The 24706-nt window shown below is 33.5% G+C and overlaps 1 protein-coding gene across 2 annotated transcripts in view; it reads right to left on the reverse strand.

Annotated features, from left to right (window-relative positions):
- The window catches only part of LOC136036925 (26S proteasome non-ATPase regulatory subunit 1-like), a 239848-nt gene that overhangs the window by 122773 nt on the left and 92369 nt on the right, over positions 1-24706 (reverse strand). For both annotated transcript variants that reach the window (XM_065719311.1, XM_065719310.1), the window contains exons 11-12: positions 17421-17636; positions 3792-3856 (exon numbers count right to left, since the gene is read on the reverse strand). In XM_065719311.1, coding sequence (XP_065575383.1) covers positions 3792-3856; positions 17421-17636 — 281 coding nt within the window. The remainder of the gene's footprint in view (positions 1-3791; positions 3857-17420; positions 17637-24706) is intronic.

A 24706-nucleotide genomic window follows, 5' to 3' on the forward strand; every position in this document is an offset into this window, starting at 1 on the left:
AAGTTACCAGCAAAAACTAACCAACGATATATACTTTCCTTCTAATGGGGATCTCCCCTTGTTAATTATGCAAAGGTTTCCCTGGAGATTATTCTAAACAAACATTCTCTGACATGGTAAAAATAGCATCTGAATCGGCAAAGTCTGGGAAAATTGTTACGCTAAATTTTTTCGCTTGAATCAAAATTTTAGTTTTGCTTACTGTAAGAATCAAGGAGTTGCCAAACTTCAGAAACCACATACGCCAGGTGGCTAATGCCAGGTATGGCGAAAGTACATCAAGTGTGGCAACTATATCAAGCGCTGCGGGGGCTGTGTCACACGTGACGAAACTGTGTAATGTGTGGCATAACTTTACAGCACATGTGTCGCTATGAGATGTACATCAGGTGGCGGAAAGTGGAGATCCCTCCGGGAAAATTGAGTGGTCATTTCAATGATAAACATCAAAGTAGTAACTCCAAGAAGGTGTACCATTGTAGTTTACAGAATGAATTACTTTTAGATAAAATTACTTTCAGAATGTCAAGATTAAAAAAATAATTCTTAAAAATCTTATTATCTGGGCATGGGTTTCTATACTTGATCCAAAAACAGATTTGGCAATAATTTTAATTTTTTTTTTTTTTTTAGATAAACAAAAAAAATAAGGGAATATGACTTGTAGCGAAAGACCTATTAGTGCAGTATTTTCACAAAAATGGAATTTAAGAGCTATCTGTTCAGTGGCGTAATTCCGTCAAATCTTAGAAGGGGGAAGGGAGGAGTTGGAGCCGACTTTCCCAGGTCAAGCGAAAAAAAGTGAAAAAGCCAGGGTCATATCCCTGGTCATGTTTTCAGGCAGAAGTGGAATTTTAGCTTATCCAACTATCTTAAATGCCAATTTTATGGCAACATTAATCGTCTTAATATTCAGAAATGCGTTTTCTCTGCAACAAGGAACGCACAGAAATTGATCCCCTCCCCTAGAGGATCAAGAATATGTAACGAGTGCAAAACCGTAACTCTCTGGGGAAATATTACACATGTTTACAGAACTTATTTTCACGACCAGGACCGTATCCAGGGGAGTGGGGCGGCTGGTTTGAATCCTACTCCCTTAATATTTTGTCTGACTCGTAAAAAAGTAACAAAATTACATGTAATTTTTTTGCTGCAATTCGTAAAGTTTTGTTTTAACATTGCTTACGCCATAGCCATATAAAGTGCGCTTCAGAGTAGTGCCTTTGGGAAAATATCATCAGACACCCACAGTGTTGGTATTCGCAAAATTTTAATCATTTTCGATATTAAAAATAATTTTAAATCATATTAGATAGAACCAAATTTAATCATATCTGATTACTTTCGATGGGTATTTTATAATCTAAACGAAGATTTTCAACGTCCCAACCATCATGAATCGGTTCCGTCACTATCCCATGCTAGTGACGCAGATAAGTACTATTGTTCAAGGTCATTCCCCACACTGATTATGTATGCATCTATTTATATGTTTATTTCCCATCATATTGCAAAAAAAAATACAAAACTGACGAAGCAATACCACAGGATGTTGAACCACATCCCTTACACAATCCTCTATATTTAACCTTACCCGAAGGAACATTCCGGTCAGCTTATCCAGAAGACTTTCTCCAGCTCAGTAAGCACCCTTCCAAAAATCCGACGAGGTCAGCCCTTTAGTAGTTTTAACCTTTATAAGACATGATCCCTTAAAGCAATGACCAAAGGGAGTGGTTAACTTTGACGACGAATAAAGATCACCAATGCCATCTAGCATTGGGTGTTTCTTGACGCTCTTTTTGTGAACTAATAAAACACCATTAATGTAATTAGTGTATCCGACGAATTTAATGCACTAAAAAATGATTTATCTTAGTTTGTAAAAAAAAAAAAAAAAAACAGTTATGGTTTACCAATGAAAGACAACCGCTAGATTACATAGATGATTTATATTTCGACACTAGCGCCAATGTCGACTCTTATAAGTTACCCATACTCTTTGACAAGAGCCTTATAGACCCTTCAAATGCTAATTTTGTTTCCACTTCACCATCTTTTTAGAAATGATCTTTATTTGAACCATTAAAGGATTTTCCAACAATTTTTCCAAGAAGTCCTTAAATAACTTGTTTACTACCTTGTTGAATGTAATAAGAAATCTCTTTTCAGAGCTGAGTTCCTACTGAGAACTCAAAAATATCCCAATGCTTAATTGCAAAAAAAGGACTGAAAAGCCAATCTAATTATATGAAACAACAACAATAAATACCTTTAATATATTTTTCTAGGGTGATTTTTAAAGACTGAAATTCCAAGACCTCGGGGAAAATCCCAGAGATCGGCAGCCCCAACTTATATTCTAAAATACTACAAAAGGAATTTTAAAATTCGCCATCATCAGGCCAACGTTTTAGCCTTCTTAAAAAACATTTCCTTTCAGGCCTGAGGACGAACGAATATTCTAAAAATACAAAAGATCTCCGGGCTTGAAACAAATCCCAAGATATCAAATATTACTAAATTTTAAACTTAAAATTACTTTTAAGAGTAATGTTAAATATAAGATACTTTTCATAAGATCCTAAGCTCAGGACTGAAATTCGAGATTTTAATAAAAATCCTAAAGAGCGACAACTATGTTTCGGAGTCATCTGAACATTACCCTTTCATGGTCGCCTAATGTAACCTCAGTACGATGGCCTAAACCAAGCAATGTAGAACCCTACTAGTGGGAATTGTTAGCGAAAAGGGTCTTAAAAGACAGAAAAGGATATTAAAAGGGATCTTAAAAACCTTAGGTAATGGCGTGCTAGCATTTTTGAGATACTAGTAATAGCTGACGAAGCTGGAAATAACAGAAGGTAGCTAGTTGTAAAAATATGTGCCTATGATTTCAAAATACTAAAAAATACGTTAGAAAAAGAAATATTTTTTGGTAAAAATAATATCACCTGCAAAATGGACATACCTCCACAAAGTTTCCCGTGGCCATACGGTGAAAAAAATGTCTTGTAAACTGTACAAATATGCAGATGGCAACGCTGTCCACCCCCTCCCAGAAATATGAGCATTTATATAAAATACGTGCTTTTTTGGCTATTTAAAAATGTCTCAATTTATAACCAATCTTACCCCCCAGCCCCAAATCAAGACCCAGGTCATGGCCCTGTTCTACACGGCTAAGGCAATTGGTCTGGTCACTAAACTGGTGATTAATCCGGTGAGTCAAATTAAATACCCAAAAGAGACAATTAAACTAATTAAAGATATTTCTTCCTTAATAAGTAGTTTGTAACTTGTAAAACATTGAATTTGACAACCGGAATTCAATTCTATACTGAGCCATTACTGGTCCAACAAATAGGTAGGAGAAGAAGTATGACAGGCATTTTTGGTAGGATGTAAAGTATGGAGGTAGGTAGTATTGGAGGTAGGTAGTATTGGAGGTAGCCACCCCCTGGCTAAATGACGATGCCTCATTTTTTTATATTTTTTGTTTTGAGGTTTCTATTATACAGCATTAGAAGTGTCTACTGGAACAGGTAGGCCCCCCTCCCTCAAATTCAGCTTATGGGCGCCCATGGCCATGAGACATTGGAGGTAGGAAAGTATTGCAAGCAAAGGAATTAACTTCATGGGAGGAGTCAAAACGTCTACTAGTGAATTAACCTAAAAATACATCAAAGTTTGGAAAAATATGGCACTATGGTGGAATGCAGGCCCATAGGGCCATAATCTCTCGTAAAGACGAATAGAAACCCTACTGACAACTCAAAAGGACTTACCTAAATAAAAGGAATCCTATTGCTGTGACAGCTGCACGTCTTACGTCATCATTGACATCAGACACCTATAAATTTTAGTTTTCATTAAAAACGGTTGAATTCAGGTCGTTTTTGCACTTTTGTAAAAAAAAAAGAACTGATCAAATCTTTACTTCTTTTCATCATTTGCGATAAAGTAAGCAATGAAAATTACCATGCAGCGACTTTCAATTCTTGAGCTTAAGAGATCTTTACTATAAAAATAAATAAATTTACTTACTTAGCCGCCTACTAACTCTTAGTTAGCTCTACTAACTTAGCCGCCCGCGCTCCTCCTCCATCCCAATCTATTCAAAGTTTCCCTCTTTAAACCCTCCCAAGAAATTCCAATTTCCTTTAAAATCATTTCTTACGACCTCGTTTCATCCTTAAAATATATCCCAGCTATCTCAATCTTTCTCTCATTATAGCCCTAGAAAGCGGGATAGACCCACATTTTCGTAGAGCTTATTGTTTGAAATACGGTGGGTCAAACAGTTACCCAAAACAGTCCATAAACAATTCCTCTAGAAAAGATCTAGAAAATCCTCAGTCTTCCGTATAAATCTCCGTCTGATATTCCTAGACTAACGGCAGTATACCATACAACTATACAAGGATAAGACCTTCAATAAAGCTCTTCTATCAATAGAATCAAACTTCTGCTAATAAGCTATAAAACTGAGGACCAAAGGTATTTAATAATTCAGGCACTTCTCAATTATTAACCAAAGAGGGAAATTTGGTAGACGCATCTTCTACCTTTTCTAAAACCGCACTGTTATTCTCTTAAAACTTTATCTACAGCATCTCTAAGTCTAAAATCATATTAAACATGTCAATTCCTGCAGATATTAAACCAATACCTCTATAATTACTACACCCATTCCTGTCACATTTCTTATAGAGGGACTTAACTAAAGTTACCCAAAAATCGCCAGGTACTTACCCTTTTTCAAAAATCGTTTTCATAATCTTCAGTAACGTATTTCTAGCCTCCTAACCACTACATTTAAGAAAATCATTTACCAAACTACCGGCACCTGACACCTTATTATTTTTTAAACCTTTTAATGCTTTCACTAATTGTTCCTCACGAAATAAATCTTCCTTCACATCCAAATTGTCATAAGCTTTTTCGTTATTTTCCATATTATTTCCTGGAGCTTTATTACGGTCAACATTTTCTCAAAATGTTCTTTCCATCTCTCTTTAGAACTTACTTATCGCTAATGGAGGCCCTGTTCAAACTATTCAAGTAAAATGGTCAAATGCTTATTTTATTAGTCAAATAGCTCATTTTATTCTTCTATATTGGTAAAAAAAAATTATCCTTAAAAATGGTCAAAAATATATAATAAAAATGGTCACATGCTTATTTTATTCTTCTACAAAATAAAAAGTGAGCGGAGCCCATTTTGTTTACTATGGTATATAATTATGCTGATTTTTATTATTATGAGTTTTAGTATTTTTCCATTCTTTTCATTAATTTTAATATATCCCGTTCTTTCCACATGTGTCTATTTAATGCTACTAGCAAAAATGGAATACACATACCTAACCTGTTGTTTGCTGCAAAATTCAAGCCAGTAAAATCAAGATAAAAAAAAACAAAGAAAAAAAACAACAAATATTCTGACTTTACCAACGATGAACAAAGAACAAAGAACAAATACATCCCTGTCTTTCAGAAGAAGGTAACTAGAAAAGCAGCAATTAAGATATACATGAACTGAACAATTTTCTTTGAGAATAATAGATCTTATAATATCTTATTTACTTTATGTAGAATTATATTGTATACATTATACTTTTTCTCTTACACGTATGAATAAATTTATAATTGTCTTATTTTATAGTTTTATGGAACAGGGGTTACAAACGACATTGTGAGATTTCAAAAAATAATGGATCTTCTCCACCCTTTCTCTTAAATTTCTCTCAAATGAGCAAAAGGAAAACATATTCTTTATGCAGATTTCTTTTAGAATACTTTTCCCAGTTCAAACTACAAGCGATAACTTGGCATACAATCCTGAATTTGACAATCCTGACTAATTTTATCATTTCAAAGTTCATAATTTCACATAGCCAGGCAGATTAGGGCATTTCTAATAAAATAATGAGAGATTTTCTTTCTATTACAGGAAGGAACTGAGACCAAAAAACGACTATAAGGCAAATCCTGAAATGTGGATGTTTCAAATAGTTATCAATTTTTTTGCGTCAGTCTTATGAATGCATCATTACGGTACCATAGTTAACACAGTTTTAAGATCCCCACAGCTCATTTATACAGTACGGGGTTTTCCTTTTGTTTTGTTGGGGACAAAAGGTCTTACATTAATACCTCTGGTAGGGATTCTCACTACTTATCTAAATGTACTGATCTCCTCCCCCCCCCTCTCCCGTTTCAAAACAAAATTGTCGAAAGTTCAGCCAGAAATTATGACATGGCATCCTTTTCGGAGTAAATAGTTTGGGGAATTATTACATATTTGTGCCGATGCCGTGAATAACGCAAGCAAAGAAACAGGTAGTTGCATAGCTATGACGACTGGAACTATGACGACTGACGACTAGCTAGTGACGACACTTGATTTTTTAAAAATGACGCTGCAAAAATTTCCATACCCATCCAGAGTTTCTAGGGTTCATTTTTAAGTGTTCTCTAAAATTTGACTAGGCAAGTTTTATCCTTTTCGGAATAAATGGTTTGGGGATTTATTACATATGAACATCTTTATAAAGTGGAACAACAGGTTATTAGTTAAATCTCAAAATTTGCAAGCCTTTTATTACTTTTTCTTACAATAGTCGCTGATGGGTCTAAAACACACAAAAAAGTTTTTCTTTCAAGTTTATTGAGTCAGGGGGTATGGAATATATATACACTGGAAAGATATATGGAGAACCTTTAAAGTTTGATTCAAAGGATCCCCTCAAGGACTTACGAATAGAACCCATTAAACAGAAAAATCTAGGAATAAGCGTCTAAAAATGCTCTTCTCTTCAATTATCAGACCCTGAATACTCTGAAATATCTACCGATTTTCTGCTTCCCATAAAGATATGGATAGTCAGTCTTAGACAGAAAATAAATTCTGTTCTCTTCTATCAGGGAGCTCGAAAGAACGTACAATATTCTTTTTTCCACTTTATCATTTTCATTTCTACTTGTGTCAATTTTCCATTCTTATCTTATATCTTTCTTGGTCTCCAGAAGTAGTATATTTTCTGATGTTGTAGAAAAAGTTCATCCATCTTTAAATTTCTAATACGATAAAGACAATTGTGATTTCCTTTGAAAGTTTTGAAACTGTTTTAGCCAGAATAAAAGCGTCAAAATGTAAAAAAAATACGACTACAAAAAATATTTCTATCGAATACCCTATTTTAGGTGTTTTTACCCTAATCTACAACAAATTTACTCACACCAATAAATAACGATGGGTAACCTTCCACATAATAAATTTAACATATTTGAAGTTACCAGATTTAACCATTATTATACAGTAATTTGTTTATTACTTGGTTTTTCAATTCTCAAACGGCTAAACATATTAATTATCATATGTTATTTTTGACAGCTTTTTCAATCAACAAACAGCTAAAAATGTTTATTACTATAAAATAGCATTTTACATATTCTCTTTGGTGTTTCCCATCCTTTTAACGGCTAAACCTATCAATCTATTATTATTATCATGCAACGTCTATTTATTTGTTTTTTATACTGAAACGGCTAAACATGTTTGTTTATTATTATATGGTACTAGCTGTTGTGGTGGCACTTCGCGCCACCCCAACACCTAGTTGGTGGGGGCGCTTCGCCCCCCCAAGCCCCCCCGCGCACGTAAGTCGTTACGCGCCATATTAATTACGCGCCATTGTAGTTGTGTCCCTATGTCCCACCTGTGAATATAATATATATATATATATATATATATATATATATATATATATATATATATATATATATATATATATACATACATGTTTTTAACTACGTAAAACTTGCGAATATACAACATTCTTTGCTGTCCCATTGTCTGTGCATATAAATATATTGTCAGGTTTACCGACTCTTGAACATGCAACATACAATGGTCCATGGGAAAACAATCCGTATTCAGATCTATACCTCATGATTCTAATGATTGCCCTTGAGCTTTGTTGATAGTGATTGCTAATCGACGATTCCCTGTGTCGCCGTCGTCATTTATATATCCCCGTGTGCCCCCCGGCGTCCCCGCTGCAGTTGTGTCCCTGTGTCCCGGTCGTCATTTATATTCCCTGTGTCCCGGTCGTCATTTGTGTCCCGGTGTCCCAGTCTGTGATTTCTCTTTGAGGGTCCCGGGCGTCATTTATATTCCTTGTGTCCCGGTGTCCCGGTCTGTATATACATTCGTTTTTGAATTGGTCTTTTTTTTAGGTTTTAGTTTTTTACCTTTTTTTAGTTTTTTTAGTTATACCTCATGATTCTAATGATTGCCCTTGAGCTTTGTTGATGGTGATTGCTAATCGCACATTCCCTGTGTCCCCGTTGTCATTTATATATCCCCCTGTGCCCCCCGGCGTCCCCGTTGTAGTTGTGTCCCTGTGTCCCAGTCGTCATTTATATTCCCTGTGTCCCGGTCGTCATTTGTATCCCGGTGTCCCGGTCTGTATATACATTTGTTTTTGAAATGGTATATGATGAAATAAATTTTTGTATTTTTCCCCTTTTTTTCTTTTTAGTTTTTTTTTTGTTTTTACTTTTTTTTTAGTTTTTTTAGTTTTTTCTTTTTTTTTTAGTTTTTTTTTATTTTTATTTTTTTAGTTTTGTTTTTCTCCTTTATTTCTCATTTTTTTTCCTTTTTTTATTTTTTTTTCTTTGTAAGTTTTTTTAGTTTTTTAGTTTTTTTTAGTTTTTTAGCTTTTTTAGTTTTTTTATTAGTTTTTAGTTTTTTTTTTCTTTTTAGTTTTTTTGTAGTTTTTACCTTTTTTTTTAGTTTTTTTAGTTTTTTTTACTTATGTCCTGGTCGTCATTTATACTCCCTGTGTCCCGGTCGTCATTTGTGTCCCGGTGCTTTGTTGATGGTGATTGCTAATCGAACATTCCTTGTGTCCCGGTCGCTTTCTCTTTGAGTGTCCCGGTCGTCATTTATATTCCCTATGTGCCGGTGCCCCGGTCGTCATTTGTGTCCCGATGTCCCGGTCTGTAATTTCGTCAGTCGAAAACATGACGTCAGTCGACACACAAACATGACGTCACTCGGCAGACACACACACACACACACAGACAACTTATTTTTATATATATAGATTTTGATAGCTTTTTATTTTTCAATCAACAAACAACGAAACATATTTGCCTATAATTACATAGTATTTTTTTAATTTTTTTTTTCATCATCAAAACATACTTATTTATTGTCAAATATTATATTGTATGTTTTCTTTTCCGTTTTATTTCAATCCTCAAAAGACTAAACATATTCAATTATTATTATGTAACAATTTGTTTGTTTTTCAATTCTCAAACCGCTAAACATATTTATTTGCTATTAAATGGTATTTTGCAATTTTTTCAATATTGAAACGGCTAAACCTATTTATTACTATTTATTATAAAATACCATTTATTATTGAATAGTATTTTATATGTCCTCTTTCTGTTTTTTTTTTCATGGCAAAACAAATTTGATTACTACTGTACTGTAATATTTTTGCTAGTTTGTATTTCGATTCTAATTGGTTAAACATATTTATTTATCATCCTTTGTTTTTTTTTTTCGTTTGTTTTTTTTTTTTTACCAACAAACAGCTAAACATATTTACTTACAATTACGTAATTGCATTTTATTTTATTTTTTGTTGTTGTTGTTTTTTCAAACATATAAACCTATGAGTTTATTATTATTATGTTGCCGTTTTTTATTCTCAAATGATTAAAAGCGTTTGGTTATTATTATATAGTAACTTTTAGCTAATTTGTTCTTCGATTCTCGAAGGCCAAACAAATTTTTTTTATTATTAGATGGCATTTTGATAGTTTTTTCAATCAACAAAGAGCTAAATATATTTATTTATTGTTGAATAAAATAAACTAATAATTTTTCATTATTATACAACGTCTTTTTTTTCAATCAACATAAGGCTTAACATATTATCTATTATTCTACAGCATTCTGCTTGTTTTTCAGTAATTATATCCAAGCCTCATACGGCTAAAGTTATTAATTTGTTATTATACAGTATCCTCTTTATTTTTTTATTTTCAGTCCTCACACAGCTAATATATTTATCATTAAATAGCATTTTCATATTTTTTTTTCACTCAACAAAGAGCTAAACATATTTATTGATTATTAAATAACATTTTACATGTATTCTTTAATTCACAAACAGCTAAACCTAATAATTTATTATTATTATTATTATTATTATTATTATTATTATTAATATACAGCGTCTTTTTGGTCAATCCTCATATGGCTTAACATGTTATCTATTCTACAGTATTTTGTTTGTTTTTCAGTATTTATTTTCAAGGCTCAAACGGGTAAACTTATTTATTTGTTATTATACAGTATTTTCTTTACTTTTTTTCAATCCTCAAACGGCTAGGCATGGTAATTTATACTGCTACTGAAGGAAGTCACATGCACGCTATATCTCAGAAATTTTATTTATTTCCCTTTTTTCTGTCTATCTGCTAAATCTCCTTTGCTAAATTACGTTTTTTTGGCCGTCAATTTCAGCTGGTATCGTGTCATATTTACTAGTCTTATTAGAAAAAAATCCAGATGGGGAATAGAAAAAAATACTTGAATCAAATTCTTGAAATAAATCGAATACAGAAAGAAATAACTGAGTAAATCAGTTGCCTAATCGACCAATTATACAGAGAATAATGAAATAAAGTAAAAAAGAAAATATATTGCACAATTTGATTATCATTTGTGATTTATTCGGAGGCATAATGTGCATGGTGGTAGAATTTTGAGAGATGGCTTATTCCAACGGATATTAAACACTCTAGTGTCCTTTTTATTGACGCGAGAAATCCCATCAGAACTAATAACCACTCTTGGCCATTTTGTGTCGAAATTTCGAGACAGCCAAATAATTTTTTTAGTTCAGATCGATGACAGACTTCGGTTTAAATCCTGGTTTCAAGTCCATCAATGTCTCACTAAAGGTGGTATTCCTCCAGCAATCAAGGCAACAAGGAAGTATAAATGTAACTTTCTTTAAACTTGCCCTCATGGGAAGCTGGTATTAACCCCCACCCCTCTCCTTAACCTTTAGAGGTTCAATCTTCACAAAAAACATTGGCCATTTTTTCCTTGTGCATACAGTGGCGAATGCACTAAATGACATCACTAGCGTCAATTTGCAGTAGCGTCAATTGTTCCCCCCCTATATTATGAAAAATGCGCTATTTTGGGATATTTTCATTGAAAATGCCTCTTTTGAAATTCCACTGAGAAACATTAAAAAATGACAAATCTGCAACATATTTCAAGTTTTTAATATTACTTCTTATCTAATTGGAGATATATTTAAAATGTGATGTTACATTTCAATCTAACTGCTCATAAATCGGCTCCTATATTTTATAGATTCACGAATTAGTGTTTAATTATCTATTGCCTATTATCTACCTGCCTATATAATAGTATTTCGGTTGGTTTCGACATTTCAGGGTATTGGTCATTAGACGAATGTACAAAATTAAGTCATATTTACATATTTGAAATTACCACAAAAAGTAGATTTTTTTTTATTCATGTTTTATTAATTTACCCCCCCCCCTAAAGTTTTGGTAACTATTGGCACAAGTCATTGTGGCCCTTTCCTTGAAGTTTACTTCCGCGAATTGTTTGCATTCTGAAAGAAACTTTAGTTTTATGACCCATATTTTTGGGCAATAATGACTTTTAAATTTTCTCGTATCTCTTTACCACTGATACTGTAACATGCAGGCCTATGACATATATGCATTCGATTTTAGACTTTTGACTTTTTTAATTTAAATATTTGAAATAAAAATTTTGCCAGCTCTGAGCTTTCTGTTTACCCCTTCCTCGCTTTTTCATAGTATTTTAGTTTTCTTTTCTGCCATATAAATAATCTCTTTGAACGAAAACACAACAACTGAATGAATCAGTTTTATGCAACCCTGAAAAAGTTATGCCAGCATTGGCTCTCACAGAAACATCCTGTCTTGGTTTTATTCTAGTTAGATTTAAATGTCTTCTATTACTTTGGCCAAGTTTATGATTTTGACCGGCATCTATAGACTACCAGGACAAAATCAAAATCTGGTTAACAAACAAAAACATTTATATCAAGCAGTGGCGAAAAATGTCTTTTGACACCGACGACGGGATTTCAACTTGCCACCCCCCCCCCCCCCAAAAAAAAGGAGATTTTTTCAAATTATAAAAATAACAATTAACACCACTCATTTATAGTATTTACAACGTGGAAATAAATAAATGAAAGGAAAAGTGATTTCTGCATTTTAAAGAATTTGTATGTCAGCATTTTAATATAAACAAATCAATGTGCAATAGATTATAAACAATATACAACATTTTAAAACATAGTAATTCCACTAACATTGTTAAACAATCTATGTTGCATTACAATGAGTCACACCAGCATGAACTGTTTTTAAAACCATCCTTTTACTTAGAACCTTTTTTTTATAGAACTTCTCGCTGGTTATTTGGTTTGGAACGGGGTTCACTGATGTTAGACTCTATAAGCTCAGTCAGGATCGATTTCAGATCTGAATACGTACCTTGATACATCTTGGTGGGGGGGACAAGGGAAGCGTCAGACGATTTGACCCAAATTGCGCATTGCACTCCCGGCGAAGGAAAATCAGAAGAACGGTACCTGCGCTCTGCAAACCATTGGTCGTTATACGAAAAGTGCTTCTGTTTTTCTTTCTAACTTAAGATCGGTCACATCGATCTCAATAGATAAAATAGCTAAGCTAAAGAACCCAGTTTGGCTTATATTGGATTAGAGAAAACTTTTATTTAGCTTGAGTAGGCAAAAATTCCTCTCACAAGAATAAATTCTGACAAATAGCGTTAGATTAAACCTTAATCCTAAATTCAGATTGGGAATAGAGTCTGGAATCTCATATTCAACTATAAACTGCATTATCAAGTTGACTGGATCAAACCAGCATTGACAACGTTTTGAAGTAAACTGTACCCACTTTCCGACTGAAATTGTACCACAAGAGGATATTCGCACCATTTGAACAGTAGGTTAAAAATTTACCATAACAAGAAGGAAATTTTCAGCAAGCTAAAACTTGAACAAATATCCGAGTCACGAGGGATCAAGTAAAACAAAATGTACCGAAAGATTCATATTGTACCAACAAATTTTTAAATGTAGTGCATTTTACCAAGGCCTCTAAACTGTACCAAAAACGGTACAATTTTGCCAAAGTTGGCAACTCTAGATCAAACAACTTGATATTATCTAGTAGTCTTATCCAGTCAGCCTAGCTTCACTTTCCTTACTTTTTGTGGGCAAGCTGTGCACAAAAGAGTGGCGAAACCGCCTGGCTTTTTGTCCTGCAAAATGGACAAAAAATCCTCAATATTTGTTAATTCACTTGCTTTAAAATGATGATTTACTGCTTATTGACAAGTCATGGCCTCTGAAATACAGAGAGTTTGGAACCCGGACAACCATTTGGATGTTGTAACTCGAAAGACAGCATTTAAAAAACAAAAACTTTACAGGTGGGAGGAGAAACTGAAAATATGTCTTGAGTTCATTTTTTATTGTTCTTAATAAGTAGTTGTAAAAAGAAAATAACTTTCAAGATTTGGGGCGACCAATCTTAAAATAAAATGTTTATTATAAAAAATACTACGGACCATTGCAACAAATGAAATAATAAAAAATAACTAGTAAATGAGCATATTATCAATAAGATGTTCACCTAAGTATTCAAAACTTCAATTTAAGTAAGGAAGTTGCATACACCAACTTTGGATTATTTCAATAAGCGAAAAAAGAGGACAAAAGCAGATTTTAGATTGTTTTCGGGAAGGAATGTATATCTGACTTATATACGAATGTATATAAACAATTTAAACACCAATCTTTATATTTTCCAGCGAAAATTTGAATTGTATGTATATATTCTGTGAATGCTAGAAATCGGTGAATTAGACATTCACAGGTGAATGTCCAAAATACCTTTCTTTTTTCTCCTTGGATTTAGTCAGCGCTGATAGGCAACTTTTTCAGTTTAATGCAAGGTTCGATGGTGATAGGTTAGGTTTTTAACCCATTTCTAAGATTTATAACCTTAATTAACCCAACCTAACCTAATCTAACTTTAACTTTCACCATCAAAGCTTGCATAAGACTTAAAAAGCTGATTCGCCAAGCTAAATGAATCCACGTAGAGAAAAAGGAATTTGGGACATTCACCGGTGAATGTCGACATTAACCAGATTTCGGACATTCACAGTAGCATATATAACAAATTGTAAACTAAACTGAATGTAATTATAATAAATTGTATATGTGTTGTATGCATATAGTATGTAGCCTATGTAAAAAAAAAAAAAAAATAAACACAGACTTTTGAATTTTTTCAATTAAAAAAAGAAGGCGCGAAGCGGTCATGACATGCTTAAGGTAGGATGGACTCTCAAGGAATCTTTCTATACCTCCCATGTTAAATATTTGGAGTTTGCCTGACGTTCCTGAATTAGTAATTTCGGCGGTTTTTAAGTCAACAGAAATAAAAAAAAAAATCTGGTGAATATTTTGATCTAATCAAATCTTAAAGCCGACAACTATTTTTTTTTTAATTCCAAAGTAATTATAAAACTTGTTTCGGGTTTGCATTCTAGATTACTATACTTGACACTGTTGTTGTAGGGTATCAAAAAATAGAGCAAAAAAATTTCTATTCAACAATCAGAAACTTATTTCTATAATATATACTTCCTGGCTGCAGTCCCTTCAAATACTTTACATATTTCTGTTCCGAAGTCAAAAATTCCCCTCAAAAGACTAGATCCAGCTATAATCGGAGCGTGTGAGAATGCAAAAATTACACCAAGGGACTAATCACTCGGTTGTTCAGGAGCGATTCAGTCAAATATTAGTTAGTTGTAACCTGTTTAAACAGAGTCTAGAGAATAAGTAGCGTGCAGACATCAAACTGCGGTTAATAAATACATATAAAAAATTATATTGTATAAATAATTAGAAGAAAAATTGCTAAGGATAGCCTACGCCTAATCATAATTTTGAGTGAAAAACCCCTTAAGTTCAATCTTCTTATCTTTGTTTAGTTGAAGTGACGAAGAAAACTGATACCTTTGTATTTGACCGAGTTGTCGCCTAAGAAAAAGAACTGACTAGGGAATAAAATGCTTGGACTTTGGCTAGGCCTTAATCAAAGAGTCTGTGGAAACGAACTATAAGAAAAGAACGAATCCATAGTAACTGATCCTTAAATGGTTTGCATAATAATATAATAATATAATAGTATATATATATAATATAATAAATATAATATAATAATATAATAATATAATATAATAGTATTGCATAATAAGTCTGTTCTTTGTGGTTGGAATGAATTTTATACTGACAATACAGCCCTTATATTAACTTGACGCAGATTTTTATACCTGTAGCAAAGTAGGCTCACGTGGAGATGTGGTATGCCGTTATGTTGAAATCTTCATTCCCGACAATTAAATTTTCCTAAAGTAATCACGTATATACTGCCCGCAGAAAATCTAAATTCCCTCAGATATTTTATCCCCATTTGGGAGTTTAGTAATGGAGAGAATTTCCGAAACAACAGTTAACCTTGTTTCTCTATTCTATTTTTCCTTAAGTGATGAATCTGACAGTGATGAAGAATCCTTAGGTAATGAAACTGAGGGAAAATGCGGTTAAAGGTAATGTCTGGGTCCTTGGACTCTGGAGCAAACGTTATTTCTAAAACTAGCATGGAGGTGTCCATGGCACATATAATTTTTTAACAGCTTAAAAGAGGAAATTTTTCTTAAATTGAAGTTCACTGTCTAAATGGGTTACGACTAAAACAGAGTTTAAATACAATAAAACTATTTTTAAACTAAACATGAAATATCCAGGTTGGTTGTATGTTCGGGATGCACAGTTTTAGCACGCTATATTGATGCTACACTGAAAAAGTTTACTTTTTGTATGCACAGTTTTGGAAATCTTTAAAATACGAGCAAGGAAACGCCGGGAAGTATCAGAGGCTTTAGAGGTTGGTCACCAAAACTTTACACGTAAAAAAAGAAAACCGTTAGAAAGACTTGCGATTAAACGTTAGTCTGAACGTAGTCTTAAACATTAGCATCCCCAATAGCGAATCCGGTTTTAGAGTTCAGAGTTCATTTATTCAATAATAAAAGTCAAAAATACACAAAAAAGCACCCCTTTTCCATTAAAAGGCTCCAGGGCCAAGAAAACAGGGAAAAAGGGAGAAAAAATCGTAAAATAATCAATACTTATATTTAACTAATAACTTTAAGAACATATGACCTAAGTAACTAAGAGGTAACACTCACAACGGCAAGTATTCTTGACATAGGGCAGCTATTCTTGAAATTGAATGTTAATCCCAAAAATTCCCCGAGAAAACGGGATGTTTATTTCAAAAAATAAAGTAGAAAAATTAAAAATATCGTTAAAAAATTACCGCAAAATGCAATAGTTGCTCATACAAAAATAGAGGTGTATATGAGGGACTTTCTGAAGACGGAGAATAAAATAACACATAAGAGAATATTTCAGGCTATACAGCCCTTCTATCTTCGGGCTAAAAGCCTTCTTCAGCAAAGCATAATAAAATAATAAAAACATAGAAACCCATAAAAACCTAAATCACTTTAAAAACCTTTGATAAAATAACGCTGGAATAAAAACCTTCCAGTTCCAGAATAAGGAATTATGATTGTTAATATGGCAGCCCTTCTTATCCCCGGAATCTGCACAGTTAGGCATACTTTTTTTTTTTAATCTCGTTATTTTACTTACCCGTAAAATGCAACTGTTTATGAAGTTAAATTGTTTACAGTTCAAGGACCTCCACAGAGTTTACACAGTCAGTTAAAATTCAAACAGTAAGCGCACAATAAAAAAAAATTAAACATCTTATTAGAAGACCTACCTCAAAATGCAACAGCTTCTTAACAACTTGATTGCTTCCAGTTCCAGAGCAGCAAGAAGCAAGTTTAAGAAGCAAGCCTAACTGTATATATAGATAAATAGACACAATGAAGCAACTTCTTAATACATTGATTGCTTCAAGTTTCACAAGAAGCAAGCCCCATTGTCTATACAGCGCTATTCTTAAATTTGGATTTTTATCCCCAGAAAACTGCAGATTAAAAAAATTTCGTTATGTACTTATCACAAAATACAGCAGTTTCTTTACAGCTTGATTATTTCTAATTCCAGCGTACGCAACCGTAATTGTGAACATAGTAACTCTTCTTAAGATAGAATCTTTATCCGCAGAATACTGGGCAATCAGATATTGAGGTGGAAAAATAAAGATTTCGGTAAAAGACTTACCGCAAAATGCAGCAGTTTCTTAACAGCTTGATTGCTTCCAGTTCCAGCGTAAGCAACCCCAATTGTGAACATGGCAGCTCTTCTTAAAATAGGATCTTTATCACCAGAAAGCTGCAGAATCAAACCATCTGCCTCCTCCAGACGACCATACATTATCAATGAAATTCCTAAAGCTAAGCCACGAAGAATCTTCTCGTGCTGGGTTTCTTGAGCATACTAAAAGGATACCAGATGAGCCTCTCGTTTCATTAACGTACAAATTGAAGATAAATTTAAGAGAAAAAAGTTCGCGTTTCTAGATCCAAGAAATTATTTTCTTGTGACTAGGATATAAATTTTGAATTAAAAAAACATGAATGTTCTGAGATTCCTTCAACCTAGCAACATATAAACTCTCAGAAGACATTTAGGAGAAGGAAGTTCACGGTCAAGACGTACCAAAACTATTTCTTCGAGAAGAAAGAAGAGAGAAAAAACTTTCCCATGCTGGGTTTCTTAAACACACCCCAAACAAAGGAAAAAGATTAAAACAAATTCTTCCTTTATTGTTTAACTGAGTATAAATTTAAGAGAAAAAAGAGCTATAGAATGTCAATATATTAGATAACTTTGGCTTGGATCAAATATTTCGTAACTGTAAGTAAGGAGAGACCCAGCTTAATAGTAACCGAAACTCTAAAAAACGGAATTTTGATACCAATAAATACAATAAAAGAATTTGATTGTTATGATAATTTCAAATATACAAGTTTCATCAAGTTTAATTTTTCCCATAAAAAGTTAGGAGCCTGAGAAAATTTGCCTTATTTTCGAAAGGGGGGGGGGGAAACACCCCCTAAAAGTCATAGAGTATTAACAAAAATCACACCTCAGACTAAGCGTTTATAAATTATTACTGTCTGGGTGAGTTATTACATGTCAAAATAGAACGTCCTATTTTGACATGTAATTCGAAAACTCGAAACATTGACAATAATATGCTAATCTTATAACAGTGCAACCCAAGACCTTTTGTGGTCAAAAAGCGAAACAGACTTTATTAATGGTCTTTGAAGTTATTATTTGAGTTATTATTTGACTTTTTTATGCCCGAAGGCAAGCGAGTACTGTACAGAGTTTTAAGAGGTTGTGTACAGTATGCGCGTATTTCTGTGGAGGATTTTTATAATGGATGAAAACTTTAAATGAGACGATGTTTTATTGTTTATTATTTTTATTTTTTTATGCCCAAAGGCAAGCGAGTAGTGCACATAGTTTAAAGAGATTGTGTACAGTCAGTAGTTTTCATTCAAAGGCGGCATGTTTCATATGTAGTTTGATAAGTGCATGGTGTCTAGTTTAAAGGTAAGGGGATCGGGTTTAATTTTCTTTGGGAAGAATGGAGGGGGAGCCTATCATTTAGTGTTTCTGAGAAGGGGGCAAAATGTTTCAATTCCGGTCTTCATAAAAAATTAGACGCAGCAACGGTTTTATGTTTGTCGGCCAACAGCCTCTTTGACTAGTAAAAGGACCATTCGCAATGAGACTGCAATAATTCCGAGATTTGGCAATTCCAAATTTGGACCAATAAGGTTTTTCACAGGATTTTCTGGTTGGTTGAACAGTTTTATGGCAAAGTCTGATTGGCTAGCACTAATGCTAGCTGAATCTCGGTATTAGTAGTCTCATTGTGAATGGACCTTAAATAATATTGTGAATTAGTTCTAGTAATAAATAGCAAGTTCAGATATGTACCAGAAAAAAACTAAAGGGGAGAGTTCTCAATAAAATTTTTACGAATACTAAATAAAATCTAATTGCCGTTCAGTTCATTTGTGAGTAAACTGGAAATTGGAAATGCAAAAAACTAATCTCAAACTCAATAAATATATTGCATATTAGAATCTATGAATTATTGTACTTTTCTTTTATTGCCAACACTAAAAGGCAGCAAACACTATTCAAGGCATATCAAAAGCCTTACAAAAAAATTCGTGCCGAAATTTTGCTCTCATAAAACACGTTTTCATACAATATGGCAACAACAAACGAAGATGGTGCTTCTTTTTTTTGGGGGGGGGAGTAGGATAAGAGCATCTACAGGAAACGGTTTCAATTTGTGTTAGAAATTTCTAGAGATAAAATAACTCCCTGGTAACTCTTTCATTTCTTTAGGATTCTAATTAAGCATAAATTAAAAAGAAAAAAATAAGGGCAAGAAGCTACATGCTTTCAGAGAGGACATACATTAAAAAAAAAAAGACCTTGAGATGTATTTGGACTCTTTTTTCTGATAGCCAACTATAATATAAAAAGTTGAAACAAATTTACAAACGAAAATTAAGGTTCAGGATTTTACCAAGACAACCAAATCTTATCATGAAAGTTAAAAAGACTATATACACATTAAGATAAAATCATTATTAAAGCATTTGGGAAGGAGATTGTTAAAGTATTATAGCAGGAAATGAAGCAAGATATTATGTTCCTTTTAAGTTTTATGTCCCTTTTAAAACATGCAAGTTTACAACAAGCTTACAAGTGAAACTTGCATCTAAAAGACAAGATAATTTTATAACTTGATTCAGTAGTTTCAGAAAGGGTTGCCACCCATAATGATTTACCACTATTTCTAGTGTTTTTTTTCTTTTTTTAAGTTGCAAAAAAGAATATCGCTATATCAAACAGTTTGTGGTAACGAACTGTAGTAAGGAGCGACCCGGCTCAATAGTAACCAAAACTCTAAAAAACGGAATTTTGATACCATTTGTTGCATCAAAAGAATCGCATTTTAATGCTGATTTTAAATAAATAAGTTTAATCAAGTTTAGTCTTACCCATTAAAAATTACGAGCCCGAGAAAATTTGCTCTATTTTAGAAAATAGGGGGAAACACCCCCTGAAAGTCATAGAATCTTCACGAAAATCACACCATCAGATTCAGCGTATCAGAGAACCCTACTGTACAAATTCAAGAAATTTTTTACTGTTTTAAAAAGTAGAGTTGAGAGAAAGAGTCAAACTTTAGCGTAAAGAGCGGAGTGTCGAGAAGGGAACATCCCCTTTCAAACAAGAAGTAATTTCTGTTCGTTTTAAGTTTTAATGTCGCTCCTTACTTTCAGTTAAAAAAACTTTTTTTTTTGTTTAATCAGCACATAAATCGCTAGATTATTGAAGAAAATTCCTAAATCAACAAAAAATTACTAGAAGCTAGTGAGTTTTCACAGAATGGCAGCCCTAATTTTAGATCTATCCACTCACACAACCAAAATGATGGTATTAATTATAGTTTTGCATTAGTAGAAACGATATTCGATGGAACCGAAATACCGGCGTTAGGAAAACCTCCGTTAGAAAACAGGTGTCAGATTTCTTAAGAAGAGAAAAAACAGGGATATCTGAATTATAGTCGAGAGAACATCTACCGTAAGGGAAAGTTGGATAACAGCCAAAAAACATTGAAAATAAATCTGACTGCCTTGTTTGTATCTCTTAGGGATCTGTACCCAGTTCAACCTATGTGAGATAGGGAGGTCGCCAAATTCTTATCATTGCAAGCCTTTACTGCAGAATAACGGGTAGCCAAATTTCAATTGGACTTGGCAGTAAGAAAGCAAAGCAGAATATTCTGCTTTGCTTTCGGGGTTTACACCCAGTTTTACCTCTTTGGAGGGTAAATTTCCAGTTTTAACATAGTTTAGCTAGGATGAAAGTGAATACATCATTTGATATCATGTTTTATTCTATTTCATGATTCAATAATCGCTTCCGGAGGGAGATTATATTTTGATCCCTTAAACGGCTCAAAACCAAAGTTTATAAAAATTAAGAATTTGTCCCTAAAAAAACTATCTAGCATAAAAAAATTGCCATAATTATATTTTTCATTAGCCTTAGTAGTAAACGATATTACGAAAACAAATTGGCAGAAATTTTAAAAAAGAGCCAGGAACACCTAAAAAACGATGTCAGTTTTGCTGAGACGTCATTTTCGAAGGGTTTTTCTCTTCCATCAAAAACTTTGGTTTCAAATTTGGTTTGAACATTTTACTATTAAGACCAAGAAAACAAATCATTACCGTTCCTAAATCAGCTACAGTCTGGGGCCCCCTTAAGGGCTCAAAATGTAATTTCCAGCAATTGTTGAGTTATGCAAGAACACAAAAAAAGCATAAAGGGGCCTCCTTTGAATCAAAGGCATTATATACTCATTTTCATTCTAGCTAAATTATGTTGAAAATTGCAAACTTACCCTTTGGAGAATAATCATAGGAAAAGAGGCAGTAAATTGTGATATACAGGCGGTTTAACAGACCGGATAGTTAGGTTAAACATAAATTAGTGGAAAGTAAGAACTGAGTTCTATTTAACATCTTTCCTGGATCCAAATCTGACAGAAGCCACTGGAAGGATGAGGCTCCATAAATTCTTGTCATGAAGACATCTACAGGAAGAGGCTGTCGGGCTGCAGCCAAGCCCTTCAAGAGGGGAAAAACATTGGGGTGGTTAAGACGTCTTGTCGTCCGACTAAGTGCTCGTTTTGGGCCGACGAAATTCAACCAAACATGGCTCACAGCTACTTATATGGTTTAAAGCATGTATCATATAACCGACCTCTGTGAGGGAGAGCAACTTTTTTCTCTTCTGAGCCCATCTAAATGGATTATTAGACCACAATTAAATCTGGTATGAAGCATGTGGTAACCTCCAGGCTTTTAGCTGCATCTTTAGAGGCTTCGAGTCTGTTCAACTAATTTTTAGTTTTTTTTTTTTGTTAAAATCAAGAGCCATATACATCTTATTTTATTCTTTGGCTAGAGTGCGACACCACGGCTGCAAATCGATAACTTAACGAAAGATTCATAGCCGTAGAAAACTGTTAAGGGCCGTCACATGGGCAATCACAATAGAAACTTTATATATACAGATACGCAGAAAAAGAGACTTCAGCATATCCATTTCATTGTTTCCTCATGCATAACTTATTTTCTTCTATTTTTACCAAATGGGTGTTTGGAACAAACAGAACACATACATGTTCCATCTGCTACGTCTGCTGCTGTTACCCATAGGTCACAACTTCTACAACAGCTCCACGGGGCCTTTGCACCAGAGATCAAATTCGCGCCAGCACAATCTTTAATCACCATCATCCCTTCACAACTTCTACAACACCCCCCTGGGCCTTTGCACCAGCGATCAAATTCACGTCAGCACAATCTTTAATCACCATCACCTCTTCACAACTTCTACAACGCCCCCATTAGCCTTTGCACCAGAGATCAATTCACGTCAGCACAATCTTTAATCACCATCATCTCATTAATCACAAACTTCACCATCATTAAATGGATTCCTGAATTTATTTTACAGAAGTATTATCAAGCCATTTGAAATCCTAGAAGTCTTTAGAAACAAAACAGTGTGATGAATCAGATTACCAAAAAATTACCAGTAAAAGTTGACTAGTATACGATATATTGAAGATAAAGCTAAACATGAATAATCTTTGTATTGGATATTAGATATCTTAAACATGAAACAGCTTAAACATCAAAAGGGATTAAACACTTCATAGACGAAACAGACTCAATATTGAACGATGATAAAAGTAACTGGAAAGCATTTGAAACATTTTAAAAGTATTTTTGAAACTTTCAAGCAAGTTTCAGAAATTCAATATCCTTGAACGTTTTCCAGAGATTTTTCGTGATCACTTTAGTGAAAATAGATGTTTGCATCATTATGAAACGTGTCAAGCTAGTGATTTCCTCGTCCCGCACAGAAGTGGAACAAGGGCCGGCTTCCCTACTAGATTTTCGGGGCCTAATGTGTAGAACTATGTTCCAGAGAGCATACGGGCGGCTGAGCGCTTGGGGTTATTTAAAAATAAATTAAAAAAGTATTTGTTAGGCCAAGGTTCATAGTTCTTTTATTTATTTATTTTTCTTTTCTCTTTTTCTCTCTTTTCTGTTTATTATTATGAGATTGGTTAGTATTATTGATGAGTTGATAAGAGACTGTTTTTTTTTTTTTTTTTTATGTTTCTTTTGTAGTTAGAAAATTAGTTTTATGTACCCACGTAGTTGCAAGTGCTTTTTTGTATCTTTCTTGGGACGGGCACTAGCATATTAGCTAAATAGATTTATAAATGAACTGAACTGAATTGAGCTCTAGCTTATTAAAAAAGTAAAGGGTTTAAGTAAGATACAGTAGAAAGAAAATATCACCAATATAAAGCAAAAAGTAATTAAACAAAAATTGCAAATTTTTATTTATAATTCCAAAAGTAATTCTCCAAAAGTAATTAAAAAAGATTGAGGTCCAGTAAAGGATTTAAGTAAGATACAGTACGAAGAAAATATCAGCAATATAAAACAAAAGGTAATTGTATGGTAAGGAAGCTATGAATCATTTTTGCGATAAGATTTGGTATCTTTTACACAAAAACTAGTTGACGTTCCATGAATTTTGAATGTTCCATTTTTCTAAGCTTGACATAAAGATTTATGACATCCGAAACCTCGACTGCATTTCCGACATGTTCTAACAAAAAAATTGAAAACAAATGTGACAGCCAAAATCCAATTATGAAATAAATCCCCGGTTATTGGTAAAAAAAATTCCTTGACAAAATCACAAATAGCAAAAGGTTTTTAAACTTAAATGACCCCACATAAAATAGTAAAGTATAACATTTGGATGATTGAATGATAAAGTATTAGAAAATGGCCATCAAATGATTTGAATATGCCACAAGTTCACTCTGGTAAATCATTTTGAATTATCGCTTTGGATCATCAAATCGCCTGAATTCAGTATTAAAAAGGACAAGCTTAATTTTTGTCATTTTCAAAGTACCGGAAGCTATCAATGTAGCTGGAACTCAATATTTTTCTGTGCATTCACCAGTTGATATATAATTCAGGCATATCTCTGAGTTTTGATTTCAACAATAAAGAGACGAGAGAAGGAGCGGGTACTAAACCCTGGCGCACAAACTTTTTTTAGCATAACAGTTTTTTTTGGGTGGGGGGGCTCAACCTCTCGTGAGCTTCAAGTTTGACTTTGGCCCCAAATACCCATACTCCGCGTCAATAAATTAATGCATTAGCCAAGATATTCCAACATCGGCTGAAGCTCTGAAACTGGTTGATTTCCTACCATAGAAACAATGAGCAACTTTGTCAACTTTGTTTTAGTTCACCGCCCTTTGCGTCTAACAAAAGGTTTCAAAATTAGTTTAATCTCTTAGGTTGGTGGGAGGGTGGTCAACTATGATTCCGGGTCCTTTTCCGATTTAATAA

This window comes from Artemia franciscana, chromosome 16 (assembly GCF_032884065.1).
Source record: "Artemia franciscana chromosome 16, ASM3288406v1, whole genome shotgun sequence".
NCBI lineage: Eukaryota > Metazoa > Arthropoda > Branchiopoda > Anostraca > Artemiidae > Artemia > Artemia franciscana.